This window comes from Acomys minous (genome assembly GCF_964271855.1).
Source record: "Acomys minous genome assembly, chromosome: 2".
NCBI classification, from domain to species: Eukaryota; Metazoa; Chordata; class Mammalia; order Rodentia; family Muridae; genus Acomys; species Acomys minous.
The window spans coordinates 115,843,382-115,865,870 of NC_140484.1; the positions used below are offsets into that span (position 1 = coordinate 115,843,382).

Below are 22,489 nucleotides of genomic sequence, written 5' to 3' on the forward strand. Positions count from 1 at the left end.
TCCCGCATGCAAAATCCTCTTGTTGGCCTTCCTGCCGAACGCCCTCTGGATTCCCAAGCAGAGCCTACTTGCCTGACTCCCAGTAAAAAGCAAGCAAGTTTCCAAGAACCAAATCTTGGTGAAGACTCCCAACACACAAGTAGTACAGATATCTGGGCCTGATCCTATAGAACGGAAGTTCTGTCTCTCCTCAGCCCAAGCTATAAAACCCAGCAGAAGGTGGGTGTGTGTGTCAGGTAAGACAGCTCAGTAGGCAGAAAGGCACTTGCAGAGCCAGGCCTGACAATGAAGTTAATTCACTGACTCACATTGTCGAAGGAGAAAAACAACTACCACTGATTGTCCTCTGATCGCCACGTTTTTTTCTGTGGCCATACATGTAGTACGTACGTACACACACACACACACACACACACAAATCCAGGGATAATAGATTGCAAACCCGCTGATTACAAACAGCTTGCTCAGGACACTGGCGGCAGAGCCAGGCTCCCTGGCTTCAGATGAATAAATACCAGGGCTTCTATTTTGTTTGGCTTAGAGGATAATCACAGTAATCACAGGCTGGAGAGACAGGCAACCCTTTAACCTCCTGGGTCAGACTGGAACTCAGCAAAAAAAAAGGTGCCTGGCCCAGATCCTGTCTCAGGAAGATTTCTTCTTAAAGAAGAAACGTGCTCATGTTTTGGATACAACCCAGTTCTAGTCTTGTCCCTCAGTACTGATTCCTGCAGTGCAAAACTTCCAGTCCTGGCTTCCAGAGTGCTTTAAGGGACTCCTGAGAAGCCAGCGGCTAGACCCAAAGTCCCCAGGGTAGGGGAAGCCGAGCACAACTGCTCGGTAACGGGCAACTAGAGAAGATCCACAGTGCCGGTTGCCACGGGTCCCCACTTGCCTGAAGGGAGGAGAGAGGACGCTAGCTGCTGAACGTGCGTGGGCGGGACCGCGTTCTGGAGTCTGCTCTTCGGGCCCTGGTACTGAAGAGCTGTCACCCCAGCCTGCGTCCTACTTAGCGCGATCTGATTCCACTCAGGAGCCTCCGGCCAATATTTTTAGCCCCTGGAGATTGGGTCCCGGCCAAAGAGGGCGGAGCTAGGGAGCAAGAGCTGGGTCACCGTGGGGCAGTCACCTGCCGCGGGGTCCGTTTCTTCCCTCCTCCCGGCCCCCCCGCCCTCCGCCTTTCCACAAGCCTGCCCAGCCCCCTCCGGCCCTCGGGGCTCAGCCCGCACCCGGGGACCGTTACACCCGCCGGCTTGCAGGCTGGAGTCCTCGCCCACGCCCCGCCTGCCCCGTTACCGCTCGCCGCCGGCCTCCGCGCCGCTTGGGACCCGGCCGGCCGAGCCGCCGCCACACGCATCCCCGGGGACCGCGGCCCGCGCGCGGGCAGTTGCGCAGGCTAAGACAGACGCCTTCCCACCCACCGCTCCGGCTCGGCCCCGCAGCCGCGCTCCCGCGGGGGCCAGGGCCACCGCGCGCTCCCTGCGCTCCCGAGCTCTCGTCTCCAGCGGCCGCGGGGCCGAGCGGCGCGCAGGGCGGGAGGAAGGGCGCAGGGGACCGCGCGCAGCGTCCCCCGGTGCTGGGCCCTGCCGCCGCCTCGCCCCCCAGCCGGGCTCCGCAGCGCCCCCTAGCACCCTGCTCGGTAGCCTTCCGGCGTCTCTGCCGTGTTCCCGCGGTGCCTTCCCGCTGGGTCGGCGCCGGGGTCCACTATGGCTGCCGTGAGCCTCTGCGCAGCCGTTGACAGGGCAGGGCGCGCTCGGCAGAGCCGCCGCAGGCCCGCGCGACTTTTCTTTCCTCGGTTTTCCAAGAGTACGAATTAGGCAGAAGCAGAAAGGGCAGAACCCTGCGATGCGTTGTGGCCTTCCCGCCAGACTACTTAGGCAAAGGGATGCTGGCTCCTTCTGGGTAGCTCTGGGTTTCCTGCCTGTGAGGGCGAAAGGCGAACCATACTGTTAAAGGTTACTCCTTTACTGGGCGACCAAGTTTCTACTTTGCCCCGGTTAGACACCATACTGCAATGGACCATGTCCACAAATTCCACGTTTTTCTTCCATTTAAGATGAATGTTTTGCCGGTCGCGGTGGCGCACATCCGTAATCCTGGCACTCAGGGAGGCAGAGGCAGGTGGGTTCCTGTGAGTTCGAGGCCAGCCTGGTCTAAAAAGCGAGTCCAGGACAGCCAAGGCTACACAAAGAAACCCTGGGGGCGGGGGGCGGGGGTGGTGGTGGTAATGTTTGGCCAGGCATATGCGCGCGTACCTAGTCCCAGCACCTGAAACGCAGAGTCTCTTTTGAGTTTGAAGCCAACCTGGTGTCCATACTGAGTTCCAGGACAGCCATAGCGTCATAGGAAGACAAAAAGATTGGTCGATTGTGGTGGCACATGCCTATAAATCCAAGAGAGTATTGGAAGCTATCCTGGGCTACACATTGAGACCCTATTTCAAAAGAAAGATTACTAAAAAGTATTGCCTGTAACTGGGCTGGTGGTGCCCGACTGAAAAAGCCCAGCTGTTGAGGCAAGAGGATCCCAGCAAATCGACACCAGCTTGGGCTACATAGCAAAACAAATATTACCACCTGATGTAGACTCTCCCTGACCACGGGCTCACATCTAGAAGTTCTGTCCCCGGGTCTGACCATATCTGTAGGTGGCGCTTTTAATTGAGATTAGCTCCTGAAAGCAGAGACTGTCCTGTCCCTATAAAGCACCGCAGAACCTGGCCCCTCCGCAGTCAGAGGAAGAGACAGGCGGGTCTTGGTGAGTTCCAGGCCAGCCAGGGCTGCATAATGAGACTCTGTCTCAAGAAAATAAATGCTGCCCAGGAGCCAGTGAGGTGGCTCCATGGGTAAAAGTACACACAGGGAGAGGGAGAGGGAGAGGGAGAGAGAAGAGGGAGACGGAGGGAGAGGGAGAGAGGGAGAGATGGAGAGGGAGAGAGAGAGAGAGAGAGAGTGAGTCTAAAGTACTCCAGGAAGAAATATGCTATTTCTCTTTCACTATGTGAAGACACACAGCTAGAAGGAGCCATCTATATACCAGAAAGTGATCCTTCACACACACACACACACACACACACACACACACACACACACACACACGCGCACACGCACACGCACACGCACACACACACGCACACACACAAAGTGTTCACCCTCCAGCTATTCTTGTCTCACACTCTCCAGCAGTGTAAGAAGTAAACTCTATGTACAAGCTACCTAGCTTATGGTGTTTTATTACAGCGGCTCACGCAGACTGAGACAGTATCTTCGGACAGATTTGCAGCAGTGAGTTTTCCTGGGCAAAAGATAAGCCCTGATAGGACGGATGGCTCTTGGCCTCCTCAGCTCCTGGAAAAGACAGTACCTGCTCACCTGTCGAAAAGCATCGGTTAAGTACAGCTGGAACAATTCTTCAGATGATTAACTAGATGTAAAACACAATCTCATTATTTAACTCTCACTTCTTGTACCGTCTTCTGGGCCATTTTTCTAGTTATATGCACCAGCTGCAATACCTGATGCTAAGATGCACATCTCTACCAGTATGTAATCCTCTGTGGCTGTTTGTGCTTCCCCACTATCAGGGAGATTTATTTCCTAACTTTTCTATTGATTTTTTTTTTGTGTGTGTGAAAAACATTATTTTCAAAGGCTCTTGTTTTTCTTAGTCTCTCTCTCTCTCTCTCTCTCTCTCTCTCTCTCTCTTAATTCAGGTATAATTTACAAGTCTTTTTAGTTTGTTTGTTTGTTTGGTTGGTTTGGTCTTGTTTTCCACAGACAGGGTTTCTCTGTGTAACCTTGGCTGTCCTGGAACCAGTGCTGCAGATCAGGCTGGCCCTGTACTCAGAGCTCCACCTGCCTCTGCTTCCTGAGGGCTGGGATTAAAGATGTGTGCTACCACTGCCTGGCCTAAATGACAAACCTTGAGCCTGGGCTGGAGAGAGGGCTCAGAGGTCCTGAGTTCAATTCCCAGGAACCACACGGTGGCTCACAACCATCTATAATGAGGTCTGGTGCCCCCTTCTGGTGTACAGGCATACATGCAGGCAGATCACAGGATATGTAATAAATAAATAAATCTTTAAAAGACAAGCAAACAGGGCTGGAGAGATGGCTCAGTGGTTAAGAGCACTGACTGCTCTTCCAGTGGTCCTGAGTTCAATTCCCAGCAACCACATGGTGGCTCACAACCATCTATAATGTGATCTGATGCCCTCTTCTGGCCTGCAGGTGTACATGTAGGCAGAGCTCTGTATACATAATAAATAAATAAATCTAAAAAAAAAAAAAAAAAGAGAGAGGCAAATAGATCCAGGCAATCAATTGCTTACAGCTGACAAAAGTGAGATCAGCTGTGTGGTGGCTCTTGGGAGCCCTCGTTCCACAGAACAGTGAAAAGGAACCACGTCTCCCTCCCACTGAGACAGGACACTAAGCCACCACCAAGCAATTTTGTGGTTCCAGGGGCCTCCAAGAAGGAAGCGACCAGACGGGAGCTTCACTCCACTGAAACAAGAAAGGAGGGTGTAAAATGGCAGCCGGGTGTAGTCCTACAAAGGGGGTAAGGGGGAGGATCTTTCTCCAGTGGGCTGGCCTCCTCTGGCCTGGGGGAGAGTCACAGTACACCTGGCTAAGACTTGGGTTAGACTCTGGTTCAGCCTTACCCAGACACTAATGACAAGTTCCCTGCCATAGCTGTTTCCTGAAGTGCTACCCCTGCCACTTCAACCTTCGGTTTTGGTTTTATTTTAAGATTTATTTATTCATGCATTTTATGTATGGGTGCTCTGTCTTCATGCACACCAGAAGAGGCGATCAGATCCCATTGCAGATGGTTGTGAGCCACCATGTGGTTGCTGGGAATCGAACTCAGGACCTCTGGAAGAGCAGTCAAGTGCTCTTAACCACTGAGCCATCTCTCTAGCCCCTCCTTCAACCTTCTGAGGGTCCAGTTGAGAATTCTTTTCAGAGCAGTTTTTAGACCAGCAGGCCTCTGCTTCTGAGTGCTGGGATTAAAGGTGTGCACCACCAGGCTCAGTTTATCTGCATTTTTAAAAGCCAATTTGGTCTAGGTGAGTTTCAGGCCAGCCAGGGCTGTACAGTAAAACTATCTCCACAATGCAAAGCAAATAACAGAGCCTCCATTTTCTGTGCATATGCCGACCAACTGCTGTGTCATGCCCGGGGAAGAACAGTCTACAGTCACCAGAACCATGAAGGTTTAAGTGCCCAGACGATGCCTCCTGGGAATCTCGTGGCCACTCTGCCATTTAGATAAGAGTCCAGAAACACTGGCTGAGTTTCAGTGTTGTGGTCATGTTTAGTTTCAGGCCCGGGTGTAGCTTTGGTTTTTGCTGAAAGCAGTAGTCGTTCTGAGCAGCGGCTGTCGGTCGTTGGCTCCCACTCATGCTCATGACGCAAAGGCTCCTTTTTCACACCATTCCTGTCAGACCCATGCTCCACTTAAGTTCTTCCTGCACAGGTTGAGACTTGTGGCACCAGGCACCAGAGTGCCGGCCCATTGGCTACATCTCAGGAGCCCATGCGGAGAGGTGCCTTCCTGACGGGCGGCTGTGAAGCCCCACAGCCCTTCTCTTTGCCTGTTCGATGATGTTTTTTTTTTTTCTTTTTTAAAGATTTTTATTTATTATTATGTATACAGCACTCTGTCGGCATGTACACCTGCAGGCCAGAAGAGGCCATCAGATCACATTGTAGATGGTTGTGAGCCACCATGTGGTTGCTGGGAATTGAACTCAGGACCTATGGAAGAACAGACAGTGCTCTTAACCACTGAGCCATCTCTCCAGCCCCTCGATGATGTTTTTTATGCAGAACTTTAGGTCTCGGCTTCCCAGGAGCCTCAGGTCCCTGGTACCTTGAGTGAGCTGCCATGTGGGTGCTGGGGCTGGACCCCGGGTCCTCCGTAAGAGCAGCAAGTACTTGTAGCAACTGAGCCAGCTCTCTAGCTTCGGTTTCTAGTTTTTAAGTCTTTTTGTTGTTGTTTGTTTATTTTTTGTTCTTTGAGATGGGGTTTCTCTGTGTAGCCCTGGCTGTCCTAGACTCACTTTGTAGACCAGGTTGGCCTTGAACTCACAGAGATCCACCTGCTTCTGCCTCCCAAGTGCTGGGATTACTCAGTTTCTAATTTTTAAAAATGCATTTAAAGATTTATTTATTATTTATATAGTATTCTGCCCACGTATGCACCTGCAGGCCAGAAGAGGGCACCAGATCTCATTATAGATGGTTGTGAGCCACCATGTGGTTGCTGGGAATTGAACTCAGGACCTCTGGAAGAACAGCCAGTGCTCTTAATTCCTGAGCCATCTCTCCAGCCCTCTTTCTTTTGTTTTTTGTTATTGTTGTTTTTGTTTGTTTGTTTTGTTTTTTCTTGGTTTTTCGAGACAGGGTCTCTCTGTGTTAGCCTGGGCTGTCCTGGACTTACTTTGTAGACCAGGCTGGCCTCGAACTCACAGCGATCCGCCCGCCTCTGCCTCCCGAGTGCTGGGATTAAAGGCGTACGCCACCATGCCCAGCTCTTTCTTTTGTTTTTTGAGACAGGGTTTCATATGGTGTGAGTTCCTGCCTCCACCTCCAAAGTGCTGGGATTACAGACATGAGCCACTGTACTCGGCTTGGTTTTTCTCTCGTCCTGCTTTAGGGTCTGGAACCCTAGTCCATGGAATGGCGGTCCCCTCATTCAGGGTAGGTCTTCTTTCAGTCACTCTTCTCAGGGACATGCTCCTCACACCTGAGGTGTATTCACCAGTCTCTCAGGTGATTCACAGTCCGACCAAGCTGACAGCGAAGATCAGCCATCACAGGGTCCCAGGCTTCTCTGCATAAGCCTGTCCACTGGGGGCAAATCTGAGAGGACGCAGGGGACAACAGTGCTTCAAGGAGGTCCTATAGTTCAAGCTCATGCAGACAATCTGATTTTCTTCCTATGGATGTAGTGAAGTGACCAAAAAGGCATTCAGGATGTCCTTGTACACCAGTGTCTTTAGTCTGGGCAAAGAATTCTCTGGCTTGTAACAGCCGGTGTGTGTCATAGGCCATGCATTGCTGTTAATTTAAAAGTATGGCCTAGCCGGGCGTGGTGGCGCACGCCTTTAATCCCAGCACTTGGGAGGCAGAGGCAGGCAGATCGCTGTGAGTTCAAGGCCAGCCTGGTCTACAGAGTGAGTCCAGGACAGCCAGAGCTTCACAGAGAAACTCTGTCTTGGAAAAAAAAAAGTATGGACTAATAAATGTTATATTATTAGGCTTATAATTATTAAATCCGATTTTACAATCAATAAAGACAGATACCTGCTTTAATCCTAGCACTCAGGGTGCAGAGGCAGGTGGATTGCTGCAAGCTCGAGGCCAGCCTGGTCTACAAAGCGAGTCTAGGACAGCCAAGGCTACACAGAGAAACCCTGTCTCGAAAAACCAGAATAAATAAATAAATAAACAAACAAATAAATAAAAAGACAGGCTCCTGATGTAGTTTAGAACAGCCTATATCACCTGGGTCCAGGCAGATATTCCCTCCTAAACTATGTTCGTTTATATCCCAGCCTTAATCCCGTGCCATCTGCTTCTAGTAATTTCTATTTGATTTACCTCCCATCCGTAATCCCAAACACTTGCTAAGGTTGTTCATCTGGGCCATTTCTCTCCTACCCCGTGGTGATCCTCCTCCTCCTTCCTCCTCAGGTACCGGCTGCTTCTCCTTCCCAAGATCCTCCTCTCCTCAGAGTGCACAAGCCCTCACTCCGCCCCTTCCTTGCCTTGCTCAGGTGTAGGCCCCAGGAAGGCAAGGCTCAGGGCAGCCACCTGGTCTTGGGAGCCAGTAGTTAGCGTCAGATTACATAGTACATACCAGACGAACTGCCAACAGCCAATGGTCACTCCAGGCTAATAAAAGGAGATCTTATAGGCCCTCCTGTTTCCAATAGCTCTCCTCTTCTCCTCTTCCTTTTCTGCTATCAGCCACTTGGCCCGGCCTGGAGCCATAGCCACAGACGTAGCTCACTCCAGAGACCTCGGCCTCCCACCTTGCCCCTTGTCTGTAAAGGACAGCAGGGCTGTGCTGGCAGCGTAGCTCCATGTCTCAGGAGCAAGTGCCATAGCTGAGAGGGTGTGGCTGCTGGATGGCCCACCTGGCTGCCTAAAGGAAATGTCAACTGTGGCCCAGATCTTGGTCTTTTATTGCTCCCAATGAGAACGGAAAGGCTGCCCATATGGGTAGAATGACACTTCACTTTAGTGGTCTCTTAGCATAGTCCCGTGGTGGCCTTTCTGCTGGAGTGTGCCCCCTGCACCCACACACTTTTGGCTTTTACAAAAGTCCTCTTGGCTTTTGTCATAGGTGCAGCCCTAAGAGATAACATTGCCTAATAACTAAATAGAGTCCCCCAAATTATCCCAAGAATACAGGAAGCAATCCCTCCCTACCCCCCCCCCCTCCCCAGCCTGGGAAGTAGATAAAGTACGCAGTGTGCTGGAGGTGTCCAGTTCATTACCTGAGCCCCCGAGCCCCCCGTTATGGCTCCAGGTGGGCCACAGTGCTCTGAATCGGTAGCCTCCCCCAGAGCCAGATGGCAGGAACTCATTGACTCTCTGCAGCGCCCTCGCTTTCGCTGCATCTCCCTCCTTTATACGCACGCACGCACGCACGCTCGTGGTTGCAGCCATAGCAGAGTGGCTTGGAGACTGGGTGTCAGGAGTTCCGCAACTGATGGCCTTCCCTCCCTTCTCGGTCAGTGTGGCACCCCCACCCCCACCCCACACCCTGTGCCTATCAAATGAGCCACGCTTGTGGATTCACTGGGCACAGCAACGTGTCCGTTCAGGCCTTTCTCACTCATGGTAAGAGTGGGTCTCAGAGCCGAGTGTGATGGGGTACACCTTTAATCTCAGCACTAAGGAAGCACTTTCCTTGAACTCTGGGAGTCAAGGCCAGCCTGGTCTATGTATTGGGTTTGGCTAAGTAGTGAGATCCTGTCTCAAAAAAATAAATAAATGTGTGTGTGTGTGTGTGAAAGAGAGAGAGAGAGAGAGAGAGAGAGAGAGAGAGAGAGAGAGAGAGAAAGAGAGAACATTTCCTTTCTTTCTCTTTTTCTTTATTTGAAACAGGATTTCTCTGTAATAGCCTTGGCTGTCCTAGACTCGCTTTGTAGACCAGGCTGGCCTTTTGAACTCACAGTGAACCGCCTGCCTCTGCCTCCTGTGTGCTGGGATTAAAAGTGTGTGCCACCACATCTAGCTCTTTTTTCTTTTTCCTTCTTTCTTTCTTTCTTTCTTTCTTTCTTTTAGACAAGGTCTGTCTATGTACAGCTAGCTGTCCTGGAACTCTCTCCATAGACCAGGCTGGCTTTGAACTCATAGAGATCCACCTGCTTCTACCTTCTGAGTGCTGACATTAAAGGCGTCTGATTGTCTTGTTCCTTAGTAGTGGCTCTTCCGGGTTCTGGACCCCCAACCCATCATCATCACCATGTCATCTTATGCCAGAGTATCATGTTACCCAGGCTGGCCCAACACTCTTTATATAGCAGAGGCTGGCCTTGAACTCACAAGAGAACTCACTCACCTCTGCCTCCCAAGTATTAGGAATTTGTATGTGATATTAATGAGAGAACCCAGGCTCTCTCGCATCCTAGGCAAGCACTCTATCAACCGAGATGCATGCATGCCCAGCCTCTACAAAAGCTTACTTTTATCTATTTGAAAATGGATGACACCCCAGGTATGGTGGCGCACGCCTTCAATCCCAGCACTCGGGAGGCAGAGGCAGGCGGATCGCTGTGAGTTCAAGACCAGCCTGGTCTACAAAGCGAGTACAGGACAGCTAAGGCTACACAAAGAGACCCTGTCTCCAAAACAAAACAAGACAAAACAAAAAACGAAAATGGATGACACAGATATGAACCACCATGTCTGACCAAGAATTCGTATGTGCATATGTGCCTCTGTGTGTGTGTTTGCTGTTTGTGTCTGGCAGAGGGTGGGGTAGGGGTGAGGTGAGGGAGGCTCTGGTGGACTGGGTATTTCATTGTCCTCATTAGTTTGGCTTCTAAGCTACCCAGTTTCTGTGGTGTGTGTGTTGTTTTTAGCGCATGCTGCCTATCTTCCTGACCTTGCCTGTTTTCAGAGATGGTTTCAGACAACTAGAGACTTCAGTAGGACCCGGGGGACCTCGCAAGGTTCTGGATGAGTCCTCAGTATTGCTCAGGCCCTCATCTTGATCTCTCGCCTTAGAAGAGCATTTCTCCCTTGTGGGGAAGTTACTTTACCTGTTTTCCCGTCCCCTGAATTTTCTGTGACTGTATTCCTATCCGCAGCGTCAGCTACTCTCTAATATTTATAATTCTGTGACTTTCACACCTCAGTTGACAGCCTGTGCATCAACCCACTTTTTAATCTCCACAGGTTCCCGGAAGGGATCAACTTTACAATCAGCACCTGGGGAGCTTTGTGCTGTGATCCTGTTCTAGGGGACAGCGCCATCATCTGGCCAAAGCTTGTATATCACCCTACGCTTCCTGGCTCTTATTTCATATTAAACCAAATCATGTCGCCTCTACCGGATGTGAGCTCTCTGCCCTTCCTTTCTTACAGCCACCATGACGACAATGCCTATCTTCTCCTAAGAACTGGCCCCTGGCCTCCAGAGGAGCGCATATGTCAAGATTACCTGGTGGACACAACTGGTTTTATTTTTCCGCCTGAGAGAGGAAGTTGGACAGAAGCAGGGATGGATGGAGAGCTTCCCGGGGGCTGCACTCCGACAGCAGCCCTGCTGCTGGTGGTTGGAACCCACTGTCCAACAGTGAGAGGGAGCTGCCGAGGAGGTTCACTCTTGTCCGCACGGGCCATTGGCCAGCAAAGGGGCCCTCCGGGCCTCACCGGTGCCGCTTGCGGATGCTCTGCAGCTCCTGGTAAATGTTGCTGAAGCTAGGCCTCTGTCCAGGCTCATAGGCCCAGCACTGCTCCATAAGTCTGAAGACTGCGTTGGGGCACAGCTCTGGGCAAGGCAGACGATGCCCTAGGAGGACAGGTGCAATGCATCAAATATGAGGAGGGGTCAGAGTCCTCCCATTTCCCCACCCTTAAGGAACCACTCTTGGGGCTGGAGAGGTGGCTCAGAGGTTAAGAGCTCCATCTGCTCTTCCAGAGGTCCTGAGTTCAATTCCCAGCAGCCATATAGTGGCTCACAACCATCTACGATGTGATCTCATGCCCTCTTCTGGCCTGCAAGTGTACATGCAGATAGAGTACTCATAGGTAAAATAAATAAATCTTTTTTAAAAGAGGGGCACGGGGGACACCACTCTTGTCTCCCAAGAATCCCAAGACACAGGCCTAGGTTCTAATCTCTAACCCACCAAGCATAAACAGGCTTGCCACCTGCGCTAACTACAGGCTCTTCTTACCCAGTAGGAGGGTTTGTGGAAGATACATCTTAGGGGCTCAGCCCTGAGGCCCCACTGCAAATCTGTGGCCTTACCCTTTTCCACAAACTCCCGAGTCTGCTGATTGGTGAGGTTGGGGTATGGTGAGGCCCCGAGGCTGAAGGTCTCCCACAGCAAAATGCCAAAGCTCCACACGTCACTCTCTGAGGAGTAGCGGCCTGCAGAGGAGACGAGGCAGGCAGCATGGGGAGACCATGCATGTCCAGGAGGCCAGAGTCCACCCATGCCCAGCCAGTCAGCCTTGCAGGCCAGAGTAGGTGAGAATCAGGTACCATAGTTGAGGGCTTCGGGGGCAGTCCACTTAACAGGGACTTGTCGAAGGCCCCCCGAGGCCGCGTAGATGCCATCGGCTTCCTCCCGGGACATCCCGAAGTCACTGATCTTCAGGGCGTTCTTCTCTGTCACCAGGCAGTTCCGAGCAGCCAGGTCCCTGGGTGGGTGAGCAGGGGAGAAACTGGTCTCCTTCAGCCAGCGTCACTTGCCCAGCTGGGTCAAGCACTCTAGACCGCGGCTCAGCTAGTAAAGCGCCTGATGTGTGAACATGAGGACCTGAGTTCAAATCCCTAGCTCTCACAGAAAAGGCTGACCATGCTTGTCTGTTGCCCTGGCACTGGGGCGTCGAAGAGAGGTGGCTCCTGAGAGCTCACCGACCAGCCACCTTTGCCAAATCCATGAGCTCCAGGTCTCCATATTTAAAGTGGCAAGATAGGACAGCAGCTAACACTGACCTCTGGCCTCTACACACAAAGACACTCGTGACACCTGCACACACGCAGACACAGTTTAACTCTCACACACAAAGTGCTAGAGACCCATTCAGCCAGGGGAGCTGACGCCTGGTGGCCGCCATGATGGGGGGGTCTGTTGGGACCCGCAGGCCGCTCACCGGTGGATACAGCACTTGCTTTCCAAATACTCCATGCCAGCAGCTGCATCTCCCACCATCTGCAGCAGGGTCTTCACCCGCAGGCGGGCTCCCTCTGTCCTCAGGAAGGTGAGAAAGTCGCCCCCTGGAGGTGAGGGCAGCCATGAGCTTAGCGGAAGACACCTGGCAAGCTGAGCTCTCACGGAGGAGGTGGGGGGTGGGGAGTGGGGGAGGGTGGGGGGCTAGGGAGGGGTTGGGGGCAGCTGGGAGGGGGAGTGAGGGGGGGCCCGGCAACTCCGCTCACCTTGAACCAGCTCCATGACAATGTAGATCGGCTGTTTCTGGGTGCAGACCCCGATGAGACGCACAATGTTGGGGTGACTGTACTGTTTCAGGATCCTGTGGAACACTGCTGCTTAGGCTATGTGTGATCCGTGATCCGTAGCCATAGCCTTCTGCAGCTGCCCATATCCCCCACCTCTCAAAAGGAACCTCAGAGAAGACAGAAAGCTACAGGGGAGAAGAGTACGGGCCCCGAAAAGCCAGCAGCCTTGGACATGTATGTGACTGCTGGTGGGGTCCTGGTCAGTACCCGATTGCATTATGAGGGGACTGGGGCTGGGGAGGCGGGACAAACAGCAGGCAGGCAGTGCACAGAGGAAGCCTCTCATACAAGGAAGCTTCGGTTGCGCTTCTTCTATCACCTACCTCGCTTCTTGCAGAAACTTGGCCTTGAGGTCAGGTGGGAGTGTCTCTCGACAAGACTTTATGGCCACCGGGGTATTGTCTGCTCGAAGGCGTCCACTGAACACCTCTCCGAAGTTCCCCTGAAACAGTCCTGGGGTCCTACCACAACTTCCTGGTACCGTTGCCCATCTTTTTTTTTGTTTGTTTAAAGTTTTTATTTATTTATTATTTATACATTATTCTGCCTGCCACAGGAAGGCACTGGGTCTCATTACAGATGGTCGTGAGCCACCATGTGGTTGCTGGGAATTGAACTTGGGACCTTTGGAAGAGCAGCAGGTGCTCTTAACCTCTGAGCCATTTCTCTAGTCCCCTGCTGCCCGTTCTTAACCCCAGGTTACAACCCATCATGTCTCCACTGTTGATGGCGACCTGTTACCCGCGCTCTCTACAAAGTTTTCCCCTACTAGGGACACAAAAAGTTATCAGTGCCACCTTCCCTGGGAAGTGACATGGGAGGGTGATCCAGAAGTCACTTTTCTGTGGGTTGCATTGTGATTGGAAAGTGACAGGTATTTGGCGGTATCAGAGGTGCTAGGTAAGAACCCCTGGGCAAAGAGCCAGGGCCGGGTGCTGGCTTCTGGAACCTACAAGTTGGTATTCACTATTTTCTGAGAAAGGAATCAGAGGGTACAGGCTGCAGTCGCATAGAGCCAGGGAGACCCCGTAGGACTCTGGAGGTGAGCCCCAAGGCGGGGCTTGGTGAGGGGCCTGGAAGGAGCTAGTGAGGAGATGACAGGTGGCCTCCAGGAGGCTGGGGAAGCCCAGGGTGGTGGGGTACACCTACCCTCCCAATCTGCTCGCCCAGCACCAGGTCCTCGTGGTTCAGCACCCACTTGTCCTGCGGAGAGAAGCCGAGGAGGAGTCAGAGTCGGCAAACAGAAGGGGCCGTGAGCAGAGCTCTCCTGCTGACGCTGTGTCGGAGCCTCAGTGTGTCACAGTGGCTGATAGGGTTGATAAATTGGGCATCAGGCCTATACATACATACATACATACATACATACATACATACATATATATACAATACATACATATACACATACATATATACACATACATACACATATATACACATACATACATGCATACACATATATACACATACATACATGCATACACATATATACACATACATATTCATACACACACACACACACACACACACACATATACACACACACACATGGCAGGAAGGCATCCCAAACCGAGGAGGAGGCTGGCCACCTTGTGGGGGTAATGCTCACTTCACACACCCTGAATGTCAGCTGAGGGGCCAGGCTGCCGACCTGTTAATTCTCAAACTCAACATGGCCAGGGCCGGCCACGGGGCTCACCTTGGGCACCGCCCTGTACAGCACAACCCCACTCCTCTTTGTAAGGGGCTGCTGGGAGGACATCAGATGGGTGATGAGCAAAGGGATGCTAGGAAAGCCGTCCCCTTCCAGCCGATACAGATTCTGTGAGGCAGGGGTTGGGGGAGATTTGAGGTCAGCAGCTTCCTTGGGGGAGGGACCCAGGGAGAGGCCAGGAAGAGCAGCAGGGCGGGGACAGGCATTACTTAGGACCCAAGGTAGAGGGAGGTAGTGGAGGGCCACCATGACACCTGCTACCCTTCTTCTTTGGGGCAGAGAGGGATACAGGGCTTCTCTGTGGCCCCCACAGAGGGAGGAGGCGCAGCAGCCACTCCCTACCCTCTCAAGGTCATGGAACTGGAGATCATGTCCCTGGAGAGGGTCAGGAGAAGGAAGGAGTGGGGTCCAGAAGGCCCAGGGTGCCAGCCCCACTCACATCTGAGGACTGGATGATGAAGTGGCGGGGCTGGCCATCCCACATCACCGACAGCACGTACTCCTGCTTGCCCTGGCTCTCCCGAACCAGGAAGTCCCCAGAGTGTGTCAGCAGCTCAGCAACCTCCGCCCGCGGGATTGCCCCATGGTACCACAGCTGCTCATGGAGGGGCTTCTGCACCTCGGGAACCAGCTGCAGTGGTGGGGGGATCTGGGAGGAGCATGTGGGAGTCACTGGGCTGGCTAGTGTGGGGGTTTCTCTTTCTCGGACGCTTTCATCCTTACAGCTATCCACGTGGCGCCACGGGGGGGCCGGTTCAAGCTCTCTCTGAGCACAACCGGACCGCGAAGCTTAGGCTAGCAGATCCTAACCAAGTTAGTACGGTTCTCCTCTGAACCTTGGGCCTCCCTGCCACTCCCAGGAGCAGGCAGAGCAATGGAGTAGCCAAGGCTGCGTGTCCCTGCAGCATACAGGGTGAAGATGTAGGGGTTGGCAGGGCTCAGAGGTATCTGTAGCCTGGAACCCCAATGAATGAAAGGGTGCTCCCCCCAACCTCCACCCTTCCCCCTTCCCTCAGCCTCCCCCCTGCCCCCTTCCCTCAGCCTCCCCCTCCCCCCCCCACCCCTCCACCCTGTGGAAACAGTCCCGACAGGCAAGGCTTTCTTTCAGTCTAGGATGGGGAGGACTGAGAAGTATTCTGAGACTCCTGGCCTGGCCTAACTAAACGGGCAGAGGGTAGAGGCCCAGCCTTGGTACCTACTCACAGAGAACTTGGGACGGAAGATTCCAGAGAAGTGGCTTTTAAGGATCTCCAGTGTGGGTGTCCTTCCCCCCTCTCGCTCCTGCTCCTGGGGCCAGGGACAGACGTCAGCAGGTGGCCAGGCTTAGGGAGGGGAGGGTAAGAGTGAGGAGCGCAGCCCCCCGCACTCGGGGGGGGGGGGCCCTGGCAAGGGAGGAGGGCATCGCAGCGGCGAGGACATCTCACCGTGGAGGAGGTGGAGTGGCGGTCATCCTGAAGAAGCAGCACGGCCGGGGCCTCGCCAGTGCCCAGCTGCTCCATTTTGCTCCTCAGCAGCTCCTGTTGGGCCTGAAGCTTGTCCTGGCTGCACAGCGCTACCTGCAACCCTTGGGTTGCCTCTTGTAGCACCTGCCTTTTCCCCAGCAGCTGCACCCTGCAAGCGGGGAGTAGGGTAAGGGGAGGGCAGAGAGAGGCTCAATGTGGAATTTGCAAGCCCCGTGGAGGGGAGCCAGGAGGCTGCCGAGGGTGGGGCCTGCTCACCTCTCCCTGGGGTGGGTGTTCTCCTCCTCACTCCGGAGCTCGCTCTGCAGCTGACTGACCATCTCCTGCCGGCTCAGCACCTCTTTGGTGGCCACAGCCAGTTCATCTGTCACAGAGGTCAGCCTGCAGCCAAGGGCAGGGTAGTGAACGCTGTGCTCCTACCGCGCACATCCCAACCGAGGCAACCTAGCCCGGCACCTCGCCAAGGGATTCCCCGCCCACGTCCACACGGGATGGCTGCCAAACCACCACGCACGTGTGTTGCACGCTCTCCAGGGTCAGCTCATTCAGCTGCAGCTCCCCGGGCTCCAGCTGTTCGCCCTCTTCAAGAAGTGACTCATCAAAAGTGACACAAGGTGGGACATCAGGGGCGGACCTGCGGGTGGGCGAGGTCCTTCAGCGAGTAGGTCAGGAGTGCCGGAGCCAAGGAGGTTCCAGGGTAAGGGGCAGCTTACCCGTACTGTCGCAAGAAACCCAGGTACTCAAACTCAGGTTGGATACGGGCAGCGGCTGCAGCCAACTCCCGGTGAATGGACGCCACGTCCTCCTGCACCAAACTGCTAATCTCCAGGTATTCCTGAAGGATGTCCTTCCTGCACACCCCCACCCCCCAGCCCATAGAAGCACTGAGTCAGAGGGCCTCAGGCTGGGCACGGAGGCCAGCGCAGCCTAGGACACCGGTCCAGCAGTAATTCTAGGTTGGATGACCCCTCCCGCCCGCCGCTTCAGCTCATGTGCGAGTGAATGACCTTAAGCAAATGACCTTTAAGGCCTGCCTGGTCTTATGCTTCCTGATATGTATCCTGGCAGTGGTATCAGAGGCCCCAGCTATCCCTCCTGGTGGCTGGCATCCTAGGTAGTACCTGGTACACAGGAAGTACTTAGGAACTAGGTCCCCAATAAACATGGCTGCTGACCCCCACATCTGTATCTCCAAGGCTTAGCAACACACACACACACACACACACACCCCACCCAGTTTTAGTCTTATGCTTTACTATTGGGTAGAATGCATTGGGACTGCGGTGCTTACAGGATACCCGCCATTTCCTCATGCAGGTCCTGTAGTGACTGCAGCAGGCCAGGCAGCATGAATTGGTGGTAGTGCTGGTGGTGCAGCTGTGCGGCTCTCACACCCAGCACGTAGCGGTTGTGGTGGGCAAAGAGCTTCCACAGGCTGCGCACGTACTTGTCTTTGGCCTTGTCCCGATCCTTGTCTGGCAGGTGGGAGATAAGAGAGGTGTGTGTGTGTGTGTGTGTGTGTGTGTGTGTGTGTGTGTGTGACTGTGCACATACACATGCTCAGGGGGGTGGGGTTGGTATCCCAGAGGCCCAAGTAGCAGCTCCCACCCCCTGGGCACCAGAGGACAGGTCTACTGGACTGGGTTTTCTCCCTGCCAGGAAGGAAAGCCCCAAACCTTTGCTGGCTTCCTGGTACTTGCGCCTGGCCTGGGCACTATCGCGTACCAGGGTCCGGTACTGGCTCTTTAGCTTTTCAATGTCCTGGCTGTGGGTCTGGAAGAAAAGGGAAGTCAGTGTGAGGAGGCAGACCCTTGGGAGAGTCCTATCTGAGGTAACCTAGGAAAGGTTCCGTCACCAAGTAGTCAGGTTAGGCAAACCCATCCTTCTGGAAGAGTCTGGAGGCTTCTGGGGAAACTGGCTGCTAAGGACAGGATCAGGGAGCTCCTGAAGAAGGCAGGAAGGAATTTGGGACAGGCCCGAATATCCTTCCTGGTGGCAGGTAACTTCAGCCTCAGATGTGTATATTCATATGACTCTAAGATCAAAAGTGCCATAGGCTTTGTTTCATAGTGTGTTCACAGTGTATCATACTGAAATTCTTTTCTTTTTCCTGATTTTTTTGAGGTAAGGTCTCACTGTAGTCCAAGTTTACCTAGGCTGGCCTTGGACTTGTCACAGTCCTATCTCTGGAGTGCTGGCTGGGATTTCAAATGTGAGCCACTAACACTCAACCTCATATGGGACTATTATTTTAAAGACTTGTTTAATTTCGTGTGTGTGTGTGTGTGTGTGTGTGTGTATGTGTGCCCACCAAAGCCAGAAGGGGCTATTAGATCCTTGGGAGCTAAAGTTATAGGCATTTGTAAGCTTTGTTTGATGTAGGTGCTGGCATCTGAACTCTGATCTGCTGAGAGAGCAGTAAGCATCCTTTTCTCTTTTCCAAGATAGGGTTTCTCTGTGTAGCCTCGGCTGTCCCGAACTCACTTTATAGACTAGGTTGGCCTCGAACTCACATCGATCCACCTGCCTCTGCCTCCCAGAGCAATAAGCATTCTTAACTACTAAGCCATCTCTCCAGCCATTCAAAAAATGCTTATTTGTACATGTGTGTACGTGTGTGTGTGTGTGTACAGGTGTGCTCACATGCAGATAGAAGTCAGAAGACAAGCTGGCTGCAGTGGCACACATCTTTAATCCCAGCACTCAGGAAGGCGGAGGCAGGTGGATCTCTGTGAGTTCCAGGCCAGCCTGGTCTATAATAGCCAGTCCAGGTCAGCCAAGGCTACACAGAGAAACCTTGTCTTGGAAAACGAAACAAAACAAAACAAAACCAAAAACCCAAAAAGTCAGAAGACAAGCTGCAGGAGTTGGTTCTCCTTTATACCGTGTGGGTCCTAGGGAAGCCGTACCTGCTGAGTCCACTCACTGGCCATTGTTTTTGGTTTTGGTTTTGTTGACAGGGTCCTGCAACCTGTGGCAATCCTCCTGCTTCTGCTGCCTGAGTGCAAGGATGACAGACAGCCACACCTGGCTTTTGAAACTCTCTAACTTGCAACAGCTTTATTTTGCACAGGGCCCTGCACAGCTCCTGGGAGTGGAATGCTCAGTAGCGGCCAAAGGCTGGAGGTCTCACTCCAGGCCTCTTGCTTGTTTTCGGACAACTATGCCAGCTTCATTTTGCTTCTTTAAATCTGTTTCCCCAACTGAAACTGATTCAATTAATAGACTTTGTCAGTTTCTCTGTGTAGCCCTAGCTGCCCTGGAACTAACTATGTAGACCAGGCTGACCCCCAACCTGGAAATTCACCTGCCTCTGCTTCCCAATGCTGGGATTAAAGGTGTTCCTCACCACTGCCTGGAGACTTGGTTGGTTTTTGTTGTTGTTGTTTTTCCCACACAGGGTTTCTCTGTGTAGCCCTGGGCTCACTTTGTAGACCAGGCTGGCCTCAAATTCCCAGAGATTCACTTTCCTCTGTCTCCCTGAGTGCTGGGATTACAGGTGTGCACCACCACACTTGGTGATTTGGCCAGTTGGGTTTTTTTGTTTTTTGTTTTTCCTGAGACAGAGTTTCTCTGTGTTAGCCTTGGCTGTCCTAGACTCGCTTTGTAGACCAGGCTGGCTTTGAACTCACAGTGATCTGCCTGCCTCTGCCTCCCAAGTGCTGGGATTAAAGGTGTGTGCCACCATGCCTGGCCGACTTTGCCAGTTTTTTTGTTTTTTCTGTTGGTTGGTTTTGGTTTTTCAAGACAGGGTTTCTCTGTGTAGCCTTGACTATCCTGTACTCACTTTGTAGACCAGGCTGGCCTCGAAGTTACAAAGATCCACCTGCCTCTGCCTCCCGAGTGCTGGGATTAAAGGCGTGTGCCACCACTGCCCAGCTTAGATTTGGCCAGTTTTAAAGGGTCATCTAAGTAAGTATTTCAGGCATGTAGGTCATAGAGTCGCTACAGAAATTACTCCACTCTGTTATTGAAACAGAATCCTAGCTGGGCAGTGGTGGCACACACCTGTATTCCCAGCACTCTGGGAGGCAGAGGCAGGCAGATCTTTGTGAGTTCGAGGCCAGCCTGGTCTACAAAGTGAGTCCAGGACAGCCAAGGCTACAGAGAAAAACCTGTCTCAAACAACCAAAACAAGCCAAAATAAAAACCATAGAATCCTAAATGACAGGAGGACAAATGAGCGGGGCTGTGTTACCACAGATGGGCAGGGAGGGAAGCCCTTGAATGAGAACAGAGATAGGAAAGTACGTGAAGGTTGACCACAAGGGGGCGCTGTGGGTCCATGGTAAAACCCAGCTCTGTGGCAATGAGGGGTGTGGTACCGAGAGACTGACCAGTGAAATGGGAGACAGAAGCACCCAGAGACAAAGCAGCTGCCTATAACTCAGCCTGTAGCTGAAATGCTGCTGGAATTCAAACCTAGGCAGGACTCTGCCTCTGCGTCCCTGGGAGGAGCCACTGAAATCTAAAGGCAACCCCAAAGCCGCCCTGATCTGAGTTCCTCTCTGAGGCAATCCTTAGCTAGCCTCGCCCATTCTGGGCTCACAGCGTTCTGTTCAGGCACTGATAACGCACTCATAGGCCCTGTAGCAGATTAGCCCAAGTCGGGGGAGGAAAGGAGGAAGCTGCAGCAGGGCCCACACAGGCCATCCTGGAGCTAGGCCTGTGGTCAGTGACTTCTGCTTCCCTAGGCACTCTTGTGCAAAATTTACGCCTCATTGCGACAGTCAGTCCTCCTCCGGGTGCCCCCCTACCTTGGTGAGCTCCTGCTGCAGCTGCTGCCACTGTTCGTTGTAAGTCTTTCTCAGGTGCTGCCGCTCCCGGATCAGCACACTCAGCTTGCTCAAGGGGCCCGAGTTCAGATCTTCCGCATGCTGCCGCAGCACCCGACTCAAATTCTCCGTCTGGCTCGTTATCTCCGCCCAGGACTGTGGTACATTGTGGGACAGGGAAAGCAGGAAGAATATGACAATGGCTCTTAAGCCTGGCCTTGCCACATCTCCAACCCCACCTCTGGGGGAGGGGAGAAATTCTGCCCCCTTCCCTACCCCCACCATCACTCCCCCCCCTCACCCGCCACCCCTCCACCTCCCCTCACCCCCCCCCCCTCGCCGCCACTCCCTTCCCCAGAAGCTCACCTGGCTGACAAGGCTGTCGGGGCCACCACCGCTCCAGCTCTGGCCTCCGCTGTCCTGCAGGGACATGTGGTGGAGCAGCCCGGCATATTCCCGGTCGCTCTTGACCCTCTGGGCCATCCACTTCCTCATGCCCTCCAATAAGCGGAGTTCAGCTTCCTGCATCTGCTGCACTGCCCCGTGGCCCTGGGGGCTGCACAGCTCTGAAGAGAAGCCCATAATAGCGCCCTGGGGACAGAAACCAGGGCATTCAGTGGAGACCAGGCAGCTGCTGGTGATGGAAGGGCAGGACAAAGAAGCTAACACGTCGTCGAAGAGGGCTACAGGCAGGCCATGGGTGGGGTCCTGGCCAGCAGAACACCAATAGGTACAGACAGCAGCCTGGGCTGGGGACGGGCCAGGTGAGGACCCAGAGCCAGGAACCAGACTGGAGATCGTCCCAGGACCCACACCATTGCTGGATGTTCCCGGATCCTGCACCAGGGCCCTCAACGGGGCTAAGATTGCTGGACTGCCGCCTCAGGGAGCCACTGAAGAACTCCTTCCAGAGTTTTCCTTCCCTTCCCTAGCTCCTAGCTCCACCCCATCAGGTTTCAGGTTCCCAGAACACCCGCCTGGCTCCTTTCCGGTGCCCACCCCCTGCCGCCCCCTGCCCATTCCCCTTATAACCCTCTTGGACCTGGAAGGTGGAGTTACCTCTCCGCGCGCTGCTCCGGGGGCAGATGGCAGCGGACCGACTCACGGCCAGTTCCTGATTGCCCCCCCCCTTCCTCCTCCTCCTCCGTGGTTTCAGTTGCCTCAGGCCGTGGGGCGGGTCCACTATGGGGAACCGAGCGCACAGCACACACGCACACTCTCCACCCCGCTTCCCACTCTGCGTGCCCTGGGCCACAGCCCACAGCTTCAGTTCAGCCACGGAAACGGAAGGGAGGAGGAGGCCGGCAAAGAATGGGGCTGCAGAGAGAGGCCTGTGCGCCAGGCACTCCCCAGGGTCCTGAGACATCCTGCGAAACTGGGGGAGGAATCCCTAAATACAGTGGCAGTGGACCCAAGGTGAGGTCCCCTGGCAAGGCGTTGGGCCCAGGGGCATCCGGGGTGGGTGCGCAGAGTCCGGGGACAAATTTGAGTCCTGGGGTGCCAGGAGGCTAAGGAAGCCTAGTCCTGTTCTCTCCTCCAGATTCCCTAAGGCGCCTGCCTCCATTTGCATATACATTTTCCAAATAAAAATCCTAAGCAGAGACCTGCTTCTCAGGCACGCATTCCTGTAGCGCCATTTTATCTCTGTGCCCCCAGAAGGGGCTTTTGAGCTTTTAGTCTCAGTGGAAGCCTGGGCCAGCTCAGGGTAGACACTTCCCCGAGGGGGACTCAGGCTCCCTCAACGACATAGGCCTAGTTCTCTTTTTTTCTTTTTTGAGTCCTGTCTCTCCTGGAGCTTTCTATGTAGACCAGGCTGGCCTCGAACTAAG

At 53.6% G+C, this 22,489-nt stretch overlaps 2 protein-coding genes across 5 annotated transcripts; both read right to left on the reverse strand.

Moving 5' to 3' along the window:
* Positions 1 to 20: 20 nt before the first annotated feature.
* Positions 21 to 8,737, reverse strand: LOC311592258 (uncharacterized protein). 3 transcript variants are annotated; one of them, XR_014777350.1, is made up of 3 exons: positions 8,513 to 8,737; positions 1,230 to 1,921; positions 21 to 1,092 (listed from the first exon to the last, which is right to left on the reverse strand). XR_014777350.1 is itself a non-coding variant. In XM_084772449.1 (3 exons), the coding sequence occupies exons 1-3, from the start codon at positions 8,682 to 8,684 to the stop codon at positions 1,053 to 1,055; spliced, it is 837 nt and encodes a 278-aa protein (XP_084628575.1). In that variant the 5' UTR covers positions 8,685 to 8,737; the 3' UTR covers positions 31 to 1,052. The 3 variants fall into 3 exon arrangements, 2 of the variants coding, with proteins under 2 accessions (XP_084628575.1, XP_084628576.1); XM_084772449.1 differs by having other exon boundaries at positions 31 to 1,092; positions 1,297 to 1,921; XM_084772450.1 differs by lacking the exon at positions 8,513 to 8,737 and adding an exon at positions 2,269 to 3,027 and having other exon boundaries at positions 32 to 1,092; positions 1,297 to 1,921.
* A 1,943-nt stretch (positions 8,738 to 10,680) lies between these two features.
* Positions 10,681 to 21,914, reverse strand: FES (FES proto-oncogene, tyrosine kinase). Of its 2 annotated transcripts, none has more exons than XM_084772398.1 (19): positions 21,720 to 21,914; positions 21,027 to 21,251; positions 20,643 to 20,816; positions 17,562 to 17,658; positions 17,177 to 17,360; positions 16,599 to 16,736; positions 16,400 to 16,519; positions 16,144 to 16,266; positions 15,850 to 16,036; positions 15,629 to 15,706; positions 14,865 to 15,074; positions 14,411 to 14,533; positions 13,864 to 13,917; positions 13,038 to 13,156; positions 12,634 to 12,728; positions 12,351 to 12,474; positions 11,737 to 11,894; positions 11,500 to 11,622; positions 10,681 to 11,037 (listed from the first exon to the last, which is right to left on the reverse strand). In XM_084772398.1, exons 2-19 carry the CDS (start codon positions 21,240 to 21,242, stop codon positions 10,895 to 10,897), a joined length of 2,466 nt encoding a protein of 821 aa, XP_084628524.1. In that variant the 5' UTR covers positions 21,243 to 21,251; positions 21,720 to 21,914; the 3' UTR covers positions 10,681 to 10,894. The 2 variants fall into 2 exon arrangements, with proteins under 2 accessions (XP_084628524.1, XP_084628523.1); XM_084772397.1 differs by having other exon boundaries at positions 10,682 to 11,037; positions 15,629 to 15,712; positions 21,720 to 21,913.
* Between the last annotated feature and the right edge of the window lie 575 nt (positions 21,915 to 22,489).